General features: G+C 36.6%; 1 protein-coding gene, 1 long non-coding RNA gene and 1 other non-coding gene across 4 annotated transcripts; all 3 read right to left on the reverse strand.

Annotated features, from left to right (window-relative positions):
• Positions 1-250: 250 nt before the first annotated feature.
• Positions 251-8052, reverse strand: LOC126594373 (uncharacterized). 2 transcript variants are annotated; one of them, XR_007613254.1, is made up of 5 exons: positions 7111-8052; positions 6892-7021; positions 4784-6279; positions 4546-4666; positions 251-415 (listed from the first exon to the last, which is right to left on the reverse strand). It is a non-coding gene; the product is annotated as an uncharacterized LOC126594373 (long non-coding RNA). The 2 variants fall into 2 exon arrangements; XR_007613253.1 differs by lacking the exon at positions 251-415 and having other exon boundaries at positions 2436-4666.
• A 2669-nt stretch (positions 8053-10721) lies between these two features.
• TRNAN-GUU (transfer RNA asparagine (anticodon GUU)) lies at positions 10722-10795 on the reverse strand. The gene has a single exon. It is a non-coding gene; the product is annotated as a tRNA-Asn (tRNA).
• An 826-nt stretch (positions 10796-11621) lies between these two features.
• LOC126592810 (histone H2A-like) lies at positions 11622-13453 on the reverse strand. Its single transcript, XM_050258598.1, has 2 exons — positions 13146-13453; positions 11622-12060 (listed from the first exon to the last, which is right to left on the reverse strand). Exons 1-2 carry the CDS (start codon positions 13353-13355, stop codon positions 11818-11820), a joined length of 453 nt encoding a protein of 150 aa, XP_050114555.1. The 5' UTR covers positions 13356-13453; the 3' UTR covers positions 11622-11817.
• Positions 13454-14762: the final 1309 nt, after the last annotated feature.

The following is a 14762-nucleotide window of genomic DNA, read 5'->3' on the forward strand; positions in this document are numbered from 1 at the left end:
ATCAGATTAAGTGTGAGGACAGAGTTTTGTATTTATTTAAGGTCTTGTAAAGAATTATCGATTTCTTGTTATAAGAGGAATTTCATATTTTTCTACCCAGTTTCACTTTCCTTTTATTTATTTTTATTTTTAGCTTGCGTGCCAGATTTAGGTTCGATTGTCACATCCCGGACCCGGGGCGACAACAATAACTCAACCGAATCCGAAACATGAGTTAAAAACTCAATAAATAAAAAGAAATTGACACTGGTTGGAAAAATGAACTCCTCTTATTAAAATAATTCATGATTCTTAAACAAATCAAGAATTCTTTACAACCTACATTAAATAAATGAATAAACTTTCTCTATTCCAATCTAATCCGATCTAATCCGATCTCATCCTACCTACCCTCTTGAATGTCTAGTTCGTAAACCTGCATAACAATAGAGGGATGAACTTCAACAGCTTAATAAGGACATAACTTTATCACAGTAAATTGACAATATTAAATTAAGTGTCATAAAATCATATAGCCAAATATGAAATCATTATTGATAATAATGCATGGATGCAATGCAACCTCTTCAATTACCCCCGTTAATTTATATAATAAAACGCGTGGACTTGCACGTCCCATACCATGCATTTTACCCCTACATAGGTGGTTCAAATATTCTATTATAGAAACTAACCCCCATATGATATTTCAAGTTCATAAACCCCTTTTACTAGTCATCTTATCTAATTCATTGATCTCCAGCCCAAATCACCCACATCAACAATTCCTATCGATATCCTATTATACTGTGCACATCGGGCTCGCCTGGAACTGGTTTCATAATGAATAGATTCAACTACACAAAAGTTCCTTTCCAACTACCCTCATTTCCATACTTCCAATCTGAATACTGAAATTCCCACCACATCAACATGAATGATGCACAAATAATATCAATTTATCTTTCACATGTATCATAGTATATTCTCAACGAATAGCATCCCAGCAATGATTCCATATCCAATAACAAGTAAACACTTAATTGAAGCAATTAACCAATTAATATTCAATCACATTAATCAACCAAAAAGATCAAGAATATTATACCACTTCACGAAATTTAATAAAATAAATTTCCGTAAAGGTCTACCTTATTTCCTTAGCCGACCCCACTTAGTGGGAAAAGGCTTTGTTGTTGTTGTTGTCTACCTTATTTCCCCTACCTGGATTCCAAAGCTTAAACAAAGATTCACGTCACTACCGGAATGGCTAAGCTCCACGTACTTATCCACGCCACTACCGAAATAGCTAAACTCCATATACTTAAACAAGTTCCTTGATCATTCCTAAATGATCATATATTTCTTCTACTGTCTTTTATCTTCTAACTTCTCCCTCTAAACATATATGTGATAAGTGTAGACATATGATGGATGAAGCAATGGCTGCTGCCATGTCAGCATATATGGTTGGGAATGGTTGCTGCCATGTCAACCTATGTGGTTGAGGTAGTTGTAATTGGATGTAGGTGGTTAGAATCTGATAGTTAGGATCTATTAACTAGATAAGAAGGGTAGTTTAGTCTTTAAGAAATGTTACTCTATAAAGCTTTGTAATCACACTTTGCAATTCATTCAATACAATCAGCACTTTTCTTCTTATCTTTCAGACCACCATTCCCAACCATATATGCTGACATGGCAGCAGCCATTGCTTCATCCATCATATGTCTACACTTATCATTCCCCCTCAATCTCAGCTGGGTTTACCAAGCTTGAGATTGCAACAATGTCTAAAGAAAGCTGAACCAGCCGCTGCAAATCTGCCATGACCCTGTGCTCGCGCTTAGCGTTCTCCTCGTAGTTGAACATGACCAAAGCCCGCTTATCCTCAGCACTGTAAACCTGGTTTTCCTTTCTAATACGAATGGCATTCATTCTCTGGGGCCTACTATTACTCATTACATACCCAAGGTTCTCAAAACTTATGAATCTCATCAGCCTAAAACCAGCAGCCCTCTCAATTGCACAATCAATCGTTTCGTGAAAAATGGGAAAATGGCTTCTCCACCGAAGGATGTCACTTGCCCAACAAATAATGCCAGCAGTAGATGAAGAATTTTACAATCCCCTGCAAACCAAGCCTTTCAACAGCTACAACTCTAACAACTAATCTTGACAGAAAACTTGGCTTCGTGCCCACAAACTTCAATCAACTAATCTATACAGAAAAATGGCTTCGTGCCAAAAAAAAAAAATCAATCTTGAAATGGCTTCGTGCCGCAAACAAACAGTAATGGCTTCGTGCCGCAAACAAACAAACTTGAAATGGCTTCGTGCCCAAACAACTAACTATCTTGAAATGGCTTCATGCCCAAAGAAACAAACTTGAAATGGCTTTGTGCTGCAAACAAAGAATAATGGCTTCGTGCCCAAAAAGAAATCAATCAAAAGAATAATGGCTTCGTGCCTCAAAGAAATCAATCAACTACTTCACAAAATCAATGAATCATACACTTTTGCAGGGAATTGGCAGCTCCACCACCGAACAGAACATGGATCAAATAACACCAAAGAAGCACAGAGAGCTAATATGCTCACAACACCAAGAATTCCTCACTGAGACAATCAAACAAACAGTTGATATGCTAAATTGAGGAGTACTCGAAACAGCACATGATGACCATTTCTGATACCATTTTCAAAGCTCGAACTCTGTCTCCACAGTTCCACAGTGCACTGAACATGGTGTTGTATGAACTCAATTCATAGAAAGTCCAATGCACAGAAATTGCAGATATTGCCCAAATTTCTCATATTAGAGAGCTCCTAATTCTCAAATCACAGTAAACTTCTCAGACAACATTATAGATTTGCATATGGGTACCAAGAACAAAATCACCTGATTTACACCAGAGGTCGAACGTTTGCATAAATTCCAAGCGCAAAATCTTCAAGAAAACCCAGCAATCGAATTGACCGGTAGTGTCGAAGAGCAGCAAAATCAGATACCAACACCGACTGCCCATAAATCCACTCGACCACCGTTAACCATTTTCTTATTGATCAGTGCTGATTGATGAGCAAGTAAAGGTTGTGGATGGAAATGCACTCCCTTGCTGCCGCACATATTAACCAAATCCTCACAGAATCGGAAGTTAAAATTTGGGTCCAATTGGGAGAAATTGACGCATGCCCAGAAACACCAACACCAAATCCGACTTCTGACACCAACACCGACTGCCCACTTCCAAAAGGGGATGAATTCACTATCCCTTTAACCCCTTCGAAATTCAAAGACCGTATAATCTTTGGCCCTGCAACTACGGTCGTCTTCGGATTCTTCTCCTCTCGTCGATGCATTGACTATGCCTATCAATTCTCCAAGAACTTCAAGACCCCCTTCGTCGTCTTCTCTGTTGGACTCCGTAGCCACAATCTCCCAAAAAACAACCCAAAAACAAAACAACCCAAAAAATAGTAGAACGATCGCGGAAGAACCCAGAAATTTATCGAAACATCTAATGAAAATTTGGAAAGAAACTAAAGCTAGAAACACAAGAAAAAAAAAAAATAGGAACCACCAGAATCCATGGCGTGAGCCTGGTGGCTCTGATACCATATTAACTACATTGTAAAGATGAAGAAAAATGAAGAACTGTGTATGAAGATTTACAGAAAATGAAATTACAGAGAAAATAGAAAGGTCTGAAAGATAAGAAGAAAAGTGCTGATTGTATTGAATGAATTGCAAAGTGTGATTACAAAGCTTTATAGAGTAACATTTCTTAAAGACTAAACTACCCTTCTTATCTAGTTAATAGATCCTAACTATCAGATTCTAACCACCTACATCCAATTACAACTACCTCAACCACATAGGTTGACATGGCAGCAACCATTCCCAACCATATATGCTGACATGGCAGCAGCCATTGCTTCATCCATCATATGTCTACACTTATCAATATGTATACACCTCTACGTAAGAAAAACACTTGCAGGCATAGCATGCATTTTTCAAAATCAATTTCACCTTTGAAAACGGTTGGAGGAATGTCCTATTTATACTAAAAGACGGCGGCTGCAAAACTTGGAGATTAAATAAAAATAATTACAAATAAACATCGGTCTTATCCTTGTGACACTTGTCAAAGTAATATAGATTGTAAAAACTATTTGGTGCCCCTGTCTTCCTCTTACCTCGTCCATGCTATCTAATTGCCTCCTCATGCTAATATTAGGCTTTGAACTATACCTTGACACCTCCACTCAATAGGCTAAGTTAGTCAGCATCTACAATCCTTAGACAACACTCTAAACTCCCCACCGGTTGCCACCTATGAATAAGATTTCATGCATGTAAAATCATGCCACACACACAACTAACTTCAATGCTTACGAGCACCTCGTGTCAACCTAAGCTCTACGATATGTATACATACATATACATATGTATAAAACATACATATACATAATGTACTAAAGGGTAATTCTATTAACACCCCCACAATCTTATGAATACACCCCACAATTTTATTTTTTTAGTTAAATTTCCGTTTTTACCTCGACGATTTAAATTCTATAGTCCAAAATAAACTTCATCCACCCTCTTATGCCGGTTGCCAAAATCTTCGTAAGCACAGCAATCTCCATCATCAACGATCCACTCAAATTGCTCACAAACCTGAAAAGTCATCAAATTCCGCAAAAACAAAGTTAAATTGAATTAACACATGTTAGTGAAGCAGATGATGTTAGAGAGAGAGAGAGAGAGAGAGAGAGAGAGAGAGAGAATAATAACTCTTCATTGAGACGTTTGTTTGGATTGAAGGTGTTGGGAAGAGAATCCACGGATAATCCATGGGGATGGGGTGGCTTCAGAAAAATGGAGGACAGAGTTGGAATTTTAGAGACACATTTTAGATGTGAGATGTATTCATAAAGATGTGGGATGCTAATAAAACAATCCTTCTTAAAAACTCTTTTAAATATAATATATATATATATATATATATATATATATACATATGTATATATCTAAAATACGGATCTCACACGTCGTCAAGGATGTGGGCGATGACAAGATCGGGCATGGCTCTGGTGCCGCGGTGGTACAGACTGCCCATTTTCTGGAGGGCAAATTGGGACTTTAACAACTTCTGCTGTTTTTGCTTCCACATTTCGGACAACCAGGAGAATGAGAGAAGAGGGAAGTTTTGATTGGTGGGCAATTTGGGAATTTGGGTACTTTGGGATAGGAACCTTCTGGAAGGTGATGGGACGACGGCGCGAGGCTTGGTGGCGGAGGGTTCGAAGGTGGAGAGGGTGCAATGGAGGAGGGTAAGGAAGACGAGAAGGGCACATATGGAGATTGTGGATTGGGCTTTGGAGAGAATAAGGCTGTTGGAGTTGGGGATTTTAAAAAGAGAGGGGGATGGGGGAATAAATTACAAAGGAAAGAAGGAAGGTGGGGGAAGGTTGGGGGAGACTGGTGATGAATGAAGGCTGGGGTAGAGGATGCGGGTTGCAGAGGGAAGAAGGAAGGGAGGGGGTTAAGGGAGGTAGAAGACGTGTGGGGTTTTTTTTGTTTTTGTTTTTTTTTTTTTTTGTGTTTTTGTATTTTTTTAATTTTGAAGTGAGCCTATATTGACACGTGATGTTCAGTTATTGTTCATGTGAGCGTCATATCATTAATTATCAGAAATTCTAACATAAAACTTAACGGATATATAAAACTATCCAAAAATTAAAACTTGAGGCATAACTCTGGAATGAAAAAAACTTTATATACCAAATGTTGAAAACCATGGAATTTTAGAGTATTAAATTGAGATTTGATAGTGATTTTTTCTATTTGTCTTTACTATAGACTAATTCAAAGATCTATTCTTCTTGGATATCTAGGGAAAGGAATAACATCTCTAATGTGGTCAATGCCGGTAGCAAATAAAACCATTCGTTCGAATCCTAAATCAAAGCCACAATGTTTGATGGTCCCAAAGCGCGGTAAGTCAATGTACCACTCATACGGCATAGCAGGTAGACCAATTTCCTCAATCCTGCAATAACACTTCCATCACACAATACAAACATTAGTCAGCTCATTCAAATATTATATAAAACTATCCACTCGGAAGTATGAGAGAAAAATTGTGGAGGAGATGACTCCACTGAAAAAAGAATAACTACAACAACAACAACGGTAGATAAAGTCACTAAAACAGACAACTGAATAATACATGCTTATAATAACATCGTAACGCTCTTCCCTTTACCTTCCCCCAATCAACTCTCCACCTGAAATATAAGAAAATCGTATGAGGTAATAAAAAGATGAGTAAACTGTCGATTTGCCCCCTGAACTATCACCCAACTTTCGATTTGCCCCCTGAACTTTTTAATTGGAAAATTAAGGACTTAAACTAATTTTTTTTGGCCGATTTCCCCCCTACCGTTAGTTTTTCATAAATTTCATCCAAATTAACGTTAACTCTTATCATGTGCAAACCACGTAACTCTCATTTTTGGACAAAAGCGTCATTTCACTAGACCTTCAGACAGAAAAGCTATAGAATCACACATATTTGCATAGGTTTATATTTTAGAAATCTAAGGTTTTCAATTATTTTAAAGAATGAAGTGACCGAACTACCCACACATGTTGTGCATATGCTTCCATTTAACAGAAATTTGGATGGAATGAATGAAAAATTAACAGCAGGGGGCAAATCGGCCAAACAAATTAGTTTAAGTCCTTAATTTTCCAATTAAAAAGTTCAGGGGGCAAATCGAAAGTTTGGTGATAGTTCAGGGGGCAAATCGACAATTTACTCTAAAAAGATACACAATGCTCAAGTATACAACAGAGCATTGAACTCAACGGTTCGAAGTTCAAAGTATAATACCTACCTCTGGTACCAAGACATCCACAGCAGCCACTGTCTTTAAATCATCGTTGAGCTTTCTGTAGAATGCTTTGACCCCTTTAGGATAGTTGTAAACAGTAACAGGCTTTTGAAATAATACCTCCGTCAGGTATCTGCACAAAATCAAAACAATGAATCGATAAGCTCTTTTTAATCAGTAACCATAATAAGACAAACCAGTAGAATAATTCTAAGGGATTACCTTTTGTGCTCAGATGCCAAATCAATCCCCCACTATACATGGTTCTCAAACTTCTTACCTTTTTTCACATCATCAATGAGCAGATCCACTATTTCTGTATAAGTAATCCATTTAAAGGGTGTTTTAGCAACCATTGTTGGACGATCAATGCAAGTTTTATGAAATTATTGATTGTTTTTCATATTTACAACACAACAGGAAACACCAAGTCATCCAACACCATCTAAAACCATAAAACAACATAACAAAGACACCGAAATCTTAAAAAAAAAAAAAAAAAAAAAAAAGATCCCCACATATTCGACTTTCCACTATAGAAAACACAACTTCACAATATTTGGAAAAAAAAAAAATTGTTGTAGAAAATGTTAAAATGAAAAACTGAAATTGTTTAACTTGAGCATAAACGGCTTCGAAGCCGCACACAGAAGCCCAAAAAACGAAGAGCAAAGTGTCCTGAAACAAAAAAAAAAAAGAAAAGCAAATTATACAACCAAATGACTGATCTAAGGATATAAACAAAACACCCAAAATTACAAAAACGAAATTCCAAAAAATATAGAGCAACATGTTTTGAAACGAAAAACATAAACAAATCATACACCTAGACATCAGATCTAACAATATAAAACACCCAGAATTAGGAAAAAAAAAATTCATACAAAAATCCCACTTGAACATGGAAAACTACAAAATAAAATAAAATAAAGCAGCAATACTATAAAGGTTAAAAAAAACTCACCACCAAACAGAGGTGGACCTTGGAGGTAACAAATCCACCCTGATAAAATCGAAAAACCAACAAAATTGGTACTGACCCAGGGGTTTTAAACGCAAGGTGCATCAACTATTTATTTTTCCAAAGGTTTTAAACGCAAGAAATTTGCACATATAATTTGGCTGAGAAAAATGAGAAAGATGAGAAGATCAGAAACGGAGAAATAGAGGAACCAGAAGATGAGAAGGTCAGAAATCATTTAAAATTTAAATTTTAAAATTCAAATATGAATAGTACTTAACGAAAGCTTACCGTACGATATATGATGAACGGACATGATTGCGGGATCCCTAGGATCCCTAGGGAAATGCTCAGGAGACACTCCTGGTTCGAAATAGAGGACTCGAGAGATAAAGAAAGGCAGGCAAAAAAACACTGAAAATGAGGAGAAAGAAACCAAAACCAAAAACGAGGAAGGGTTGAGAACTTTTGGAATCAGACCTACGCGTCGACATCCAAGAGAAGCAGGCCGACGCATGGATATCAAGGACAAACACGTAATTCTAGTGTGCAACAAAGAAAGAAAAGAAAGTTGGAAACTGAATGGCAAATCCATCATTTCACTGTTAATGAACAGTGCTCTCTCACACGATGAACAATGATTTTCTGCTGGCTTTTAGTAGATAGTGATGTTTGTGAGCAAATGTATTTTTTAGAGAAACTGTCAATATCAGCATGACATAGGCTAGCTAGACCAATGTGAGAAGCTTTTAGGTACAAAGAACAAATATTATCAAAGCTGATTTTTTTTTAACAAACAATATTATATATACTAAAGAGGAGATTATGAGCTTTACTTTATAATGAGTTAGTAATAATATAGTTCAAATTCGTCCTTGACGAGAATCGAACTTAAGACTTACAAATGAAGAGGAATACCAATAAACTTTAGTACTAAGTGACACTTTCGTGATTTAAATCACAAAATAAAAAGAAACAAAAAAATAAAATCATGAAATAAAGAGTAAACTGTCGATTTGCCCCCTGAACTATCACCCAACTTTCAATTTCCCCCCTGAACTTTTTAATTGGAAAATTAAGGACTTAAACTAATTTTTTTTGGCCAATTTCCCCCCTACAGTTAGTTTTTCATAGATTTCATCCAAATTAACGTTAACTCTTATCATGTGCAAACCACGTAACTCTCATTTGTGGACAAAAGTGTCATTTCACTAGACCTTTAGATACAAAAGCTATAGAATCACACATATTTGCATAGGTTTATATTTTAGAAATCTAAGGTTTTCAATTATTTTAAAGAATGAAGCGACCGAACTACCCACACATGTTGTGCATATGCTTCCATTTAACAAAAAATTGGATGGAATGAATGAAAAATTGACAGCAGGGGGCAAATCGGCCAAAAAAATTAGTTTAAGTCCTTAATTTTCCAATTAAAAAGTTCAGGGGGGAAATCGAAAGTTGGATGATAGTTCAGGGGGCAAATCGGCAGTATACTCTGAAATAAAAATAATTAAAAAATTATAACCAAGGAAGAAAATATCGGTAATATCGGAAATATCGGTAGTCCGAAAACACGGAAATATCGGGATAATATCGATATCGATAAAAATTACATGGAAACCACGGAAATTGTAAGAAAAACTTGGAAATTTTTATTGAAACTTTGCATGATGTTTATTTAGTCAATTATCTATTAGTTTATCACAAAAAATTGGAATGAAATGCATTGCATGATGGATTTAACTGATTTAAGTTGATTATATAGCGAGCTGTCAAACATTGTAAGTGTAGAAAATATGTAGTAATTAATGAAAGAAGTTTAAACACACCATAATCATTTATATATAATGAATTAGTACAATATTTTACACTTTATACATTGCATGGTAAGATACATGAGTGACTAAGTACCACATAGAGTTCCTATGAGGTTCAAAATTTTCACTATCTTCATCATCTCTATGTGTAGAGTAAGTGTATTGTGAAGAGTAGTCAGCAACCATGACAATGGCTTTCAAGAACCGAAACCCAAAAGTCAATAGGAAACCGAATACTTCGGTATTTTTCGGGATTTCGGGATTACCAAACAAATGGGATTTGGAAACCAATCCCATATCGAAAATTTCGGTATTTTTCGGGATGGTTTGGGATTTTTGGGAATTTTTTCCAACCATACATGTAAGTGACCAAATAAAAAATAGAAAAATTAAAAACCACATGCCATTGACTAAGTAATTAATTGACACAATTTAAAATATAATACCACAAAAAATTTGGAATATGTGCAAATTTGTTTCTTGCAAAAAGAATTCAAAACAAAACCATATATATAAATAGTTTAGCATGTTTTCACAAAAACGTAAGTGGTATAGTGGTCAAGGCGCTGAAGGAGTTAGATGGGAGGAGTTTGAATCCCTTTATGTGCATGTTTGAGACTTTTCAGAAATTTTCAAATATTTTTAGGTTCATCTCGCGATATTATCTATAATATCGCGATAATATCGATATTTTCGCGATATTATAACGATAATAAAAGGAATACTTGCGAAATATCGTTATATGAAAAAAACGATAATATCGGCGATATTATCGATATTTTCATCTATGATTATAACCACAAAATAAAATAAAAATAAACAAAAATAATAAAATCATAAAATAAAAATAATACAAAAAATAAAAGGAAAACTAATGAAAAAGATTTGAAAACTTTGAGTTTTAACGATAAGGACAAAAATAAAGGGTAAAGTGAATAGTACCATGATTGACTTTTTAGTGTAAAAATGTGGTTTTTCGTTAAAGTGAAAAGTACCGAGAACTTTTTGTTAAAGTTCCCAAAAATAAAACCACAAAACAATACGAAAAAATCCGCTAGAAGGAGGGTTCGAACCTCCGACCTTGTGGTTAACAGCCACACGCTCTAACCAGCTGAGCTATTCCAGCTCTCTGATATAATGTTGGAACTTTTTAATTTTAAATTACATCACTCAATTGCTCAATAACTCCCGGTTAAACCACAACTCATTTTGTCTTTACAAGCTCTCACCGACATTCAACCTTATCGAAACGCCCAAACGATTCTTTCTACCGTACAACAAATGTATGGATCATTTACAGATTAAATGCCATCATTCTATACTCTAGGAGGGAAAGATGACCCCGCCTCGTATCGTGGTTAAAACAGCTAATGTATAACATACTGTATTGTTCATTAATTGTGAAACTTAACTCACTTCTTATCTTTTTAGTGTAGATAATGTTATTTGTTCGAAAAAAAACATACCGCATTGTTGTATGGTAAATTTTTCCCACTCAAGCATCATGAAGCAGATGCTCTCAAAGTACCTAGTAAGATGTAATGTAAGTGCAAAAAAACACCAAAGCAAAGCAATAGTTATATAAGGGGAAATGATTGATACAAACTCTTTTTCTCCTCCGCCCCCCCCCCCCCCTTCTTTTTTTTCTCCTTGACAATTGAATTGAACAAATCAAAGGAAAATCAAGCAACACAATTAACAAGGGGTGTAGAAAGTTGAAAAACAAAACATGCAGAAACTGCTCTCACTTATATAAAATGAGAAAAACTAACGAAAAATTCTAAAAAACTTTAGGTTTTAACAAAAATAACAAAATAAAAATGTAAGTGAATAGTATCATGAATGACTTTCAAGGTAAAAAAGTCATTTTCGTTAAAAGTGAACAGTACGAGAGTGTTTCATTAAGATTCCCTGTAAAATATCTCCAACCGCGCCATTGCAAAAGGCGAAAATTTAGAAGTCGGGTGAATTTCATTTCATATGAAACACAGATGTTCTAAGCGGATATTGAAACAGAGAGTGCAAAGAGTCTTAAGTCCTAGGGGGATAACGAAGGGGATAACGACACATGAAGGCATCCTACTAACCATGTACAGACATGGAGACTCCATAGACAGGTACTACCATAGACACTGCTAATTAGATCAGTTATGCCTTCTTAGGGGACTTGGTGGCAGCTTTGACGGGCGACTTGGGCTCTTTCGCAACCCTCTCATGCTTCTTTGGCAGAAGCACAGGATTGATGTTGGGAAGAACACCGCCATGAGCAATTGTCACACCCTTCAGGAGCTTTCCAAGTTCTTCATCGTTCCTCACGGCCAATAGCACATGCCTTGGGATAATGCGATTCTTCTTGTTGTCTCTTGCAGCATTTCCAGCCAGTTCCAAAACCTAACCAAATCACGTCATCACAATTAACACCAGTTCCTAACCAAATCATACGGTATATACTTGAACCCATTTGGCCGCTAATCAAAGAGATTGGGAATAAATTTGGGTTACTGGCTGTTATAGGACAATTATAAACTTGAAATAAGTAAATCAACACCAACGACATGATCAACACTAATTTTCATTGGAAACGTCTTAAATGCCCCATATATACCAATTAAAACTACACGATTAACACATGTTATCGACAGCCTCCAATCGAATTGATTCATCCTCAGAATGCAAAATTCTCAATGTTGATCCTGTCGATTGTGCCAATCGCGTTGTTTTATATGGTAATATACGGGAGGATTTGAGACATGTCACGTGTTACGCTTCGTGTGGATCGTGTTGATTTTCTTATTCCAGCAAAAGAGATTTATAAAATTGTCCGATAACGGCCAACATTACAAAACAAATACACTCAAGAAGACAATTTTAGAAACTTGAATTCTGAATTGAGGGAATGCAAACCAATGATCATAGGATAAACTACCAACCTCAGAAATCACATGCAGGAGCTCATCTATCTAACAGAAGTTAAGCCATCAAGGGCCTGTCTGGATTCCAAACTACAGTTAAATCATTTACAATCCTCTACAATTTAGAAAACCATGATTTCCTTTTTCCTTTTTCCATCTTTTTCTTACCAACCAAACAGATCCCAACAGTTAACAAAAAGCAAAACCCTTTTCACCAAAAAAATTAATATAAAACTTGGTTTTCGTCACTAAATAATTTCATATTTTGGCATAGGTCAATGCACATTTCATTTTCTAGCTGAGGTCAACAGAAACGATTTCCCCCTGCAATTAAAATCAACACCACTTGCTTAAATTTCTCCTCTTTGACATGCACAAAATGCAACTAAAATCAAAACCACTTGCATAAATTCCCCTTCGTCGACATGCACAAAATGTTGATTGACCCCAACCCTCATATCGAAAATATTCTGTGATCTCAAACAAATTACTTCAAAAATCTAATAGCAAAAACCCTAAGCAACTGATCGGCTAATTCGGAGACATAGAAGAAGCTGAGATTACCTCAGCAGCAAGGTACTCGAGCACAGCAGCCAGATAAACCGGAGCTCCGGTTCCGATTCGCTGAGCGTATCGGCCATGCTTCAAGTACCGGCCGATACGTCCGACCGGGAACTGCAGACCAGCTCTCACAGACCGGGTAACCGGTTTTTTCTTGGGACCGCCGGCTCTCCTCCCTCCTGCGCCTTTCTTGAACTTCCCACCGGTTTCCATCACCCTGCCCTCCGCGCTGGGATCAACTTCTGAACCGACTTTCCCGAGAAACAAACAGAAAATAATTAAATAAAATGTAGAAGTGAAATTTTGTGCACATGGAGCTTCAGTGAAAGGGGCAGGTGAGATATACACTGGGTTAGGTTGGAGCACTAACTACGGTTTGGAATCCGTGGACATCCACCGTTGGATTGGCTCAGATCGACGGTTGTAAGAAGCTGAGTTTGCAATCCAATTGTCTGGAGTGGACTCAATTGTAAATTGGGCTGACTATTGTTTGCGTTTACTTTTTCTTATACCAAAGTTCAGAACCCTTTTCAAATAAAGGGGGATTCATCAATTTACCATTTGAACTTGCAAGGATTAGCCAATTTTTCCTTTTAATTTTAATTTTGGCCAATTTCTCCCCTTGATTCTTATAATTAGTCAATTTGCACCTTATTGTTAAATTTTTTAATTTGAGTAAATTGTAGCTATGATCCCTTAACTTTAACTCAATTGGAGCAATGATCCCTCAACTAAAAATTCATTACCATTGGTCTCTCAACTCATCAAAACGTGGAGCTATGGTCCCTCAACTAAAAATTCATTACCATTGGTCCCTCAACTTTAATTCAACTGAAGAAATTGTCCCTTAACTTTAACCCAATTGTAGCAATAGGCTTTCAACATAACTCGTTTTGACAAAATTTTTGATGTAGTTGACGAAAAGGATCATAATTACACACTTTGATGAGTTAAGGGACCCTAATTTGTATAAATGGTCATTCCAACATAACATATTTTGACAAAATTTTGATGAAAGTGATGAAAATGATTATAACTACACATTTTGATAAGTTAAGAGACCAATGGTAATGAATTTTTACTTGAGGGACAATTGCTCCAATTTGATTACATTTGAGGAACTATTGCTACAATTTACTCTTTTAATTTTTCATCTATACTTCCGTAAAATAGGTATCCGCATGACTGCCTTTAAGGGCAAAAAAGTCAGTTTACCTACATCTTCCGTCTTTTTCCTTTTCTCCAAGCTGGTTCCACACCACAACTGTCGTCTGCAACCCTCTGACTTTTTCATCAAATATGCCGCCCGGAACCGCTGCAAACACTCTCTTGGATGCATATCCGTTTCTGTTGGAGTTGTCGCAATTGCCCGAAAACCCTCTGGGAAAGTAGAACTCTTCTTCCTTTTCATCTTCCTCATCATCTCGATTATGGGTCGAAACCGGTTTGGCATTCTCCCAACGGCTCAGCCTCGAGGTTTGCCAAACAAGCGGCGGAAGCGGATAGAGGTCCAGTGAGTCAACTTTCCGAGTTTCTTTTTGGGCCTTTCGACCAACACTCATCGCGCGAGTCAACTCGTTCCTCGAGTCTGCGCGAGTTGACCACTGTGCCCAGGTAGAG

This window comes from Malus sylvestris, chromosome 12, assembly GCF_916048215.2.
Source record: "Malus sylvestris chromosome 12, drMalSylv7.2, whole genome shotgun sequence".
NCBI lineage: Eukaryota > Viridiplantae > Streptophyta > Magnoliopsida > Rosales > Rosaceae > Malus > Malus sylvestris.

Excerpts from the sequence above, each read along its gene's own strand:
- LOC126592810 (XM_050258598.1), bottom strand. The coding sequence starts at position 13,355 with ATGGAAACCGGTGGGAAGTTCAAGAAAGGCGCAGGAGGGAGGAGAGCC. Across the intron at positions 12,061-13,145 it reads TCGAGTACCTTGCTGCTGAG|GTTTTGGAACTGGCTGGAAA; the intron begins GTAATCTCAGCT and ends TGATTTGGTTAG.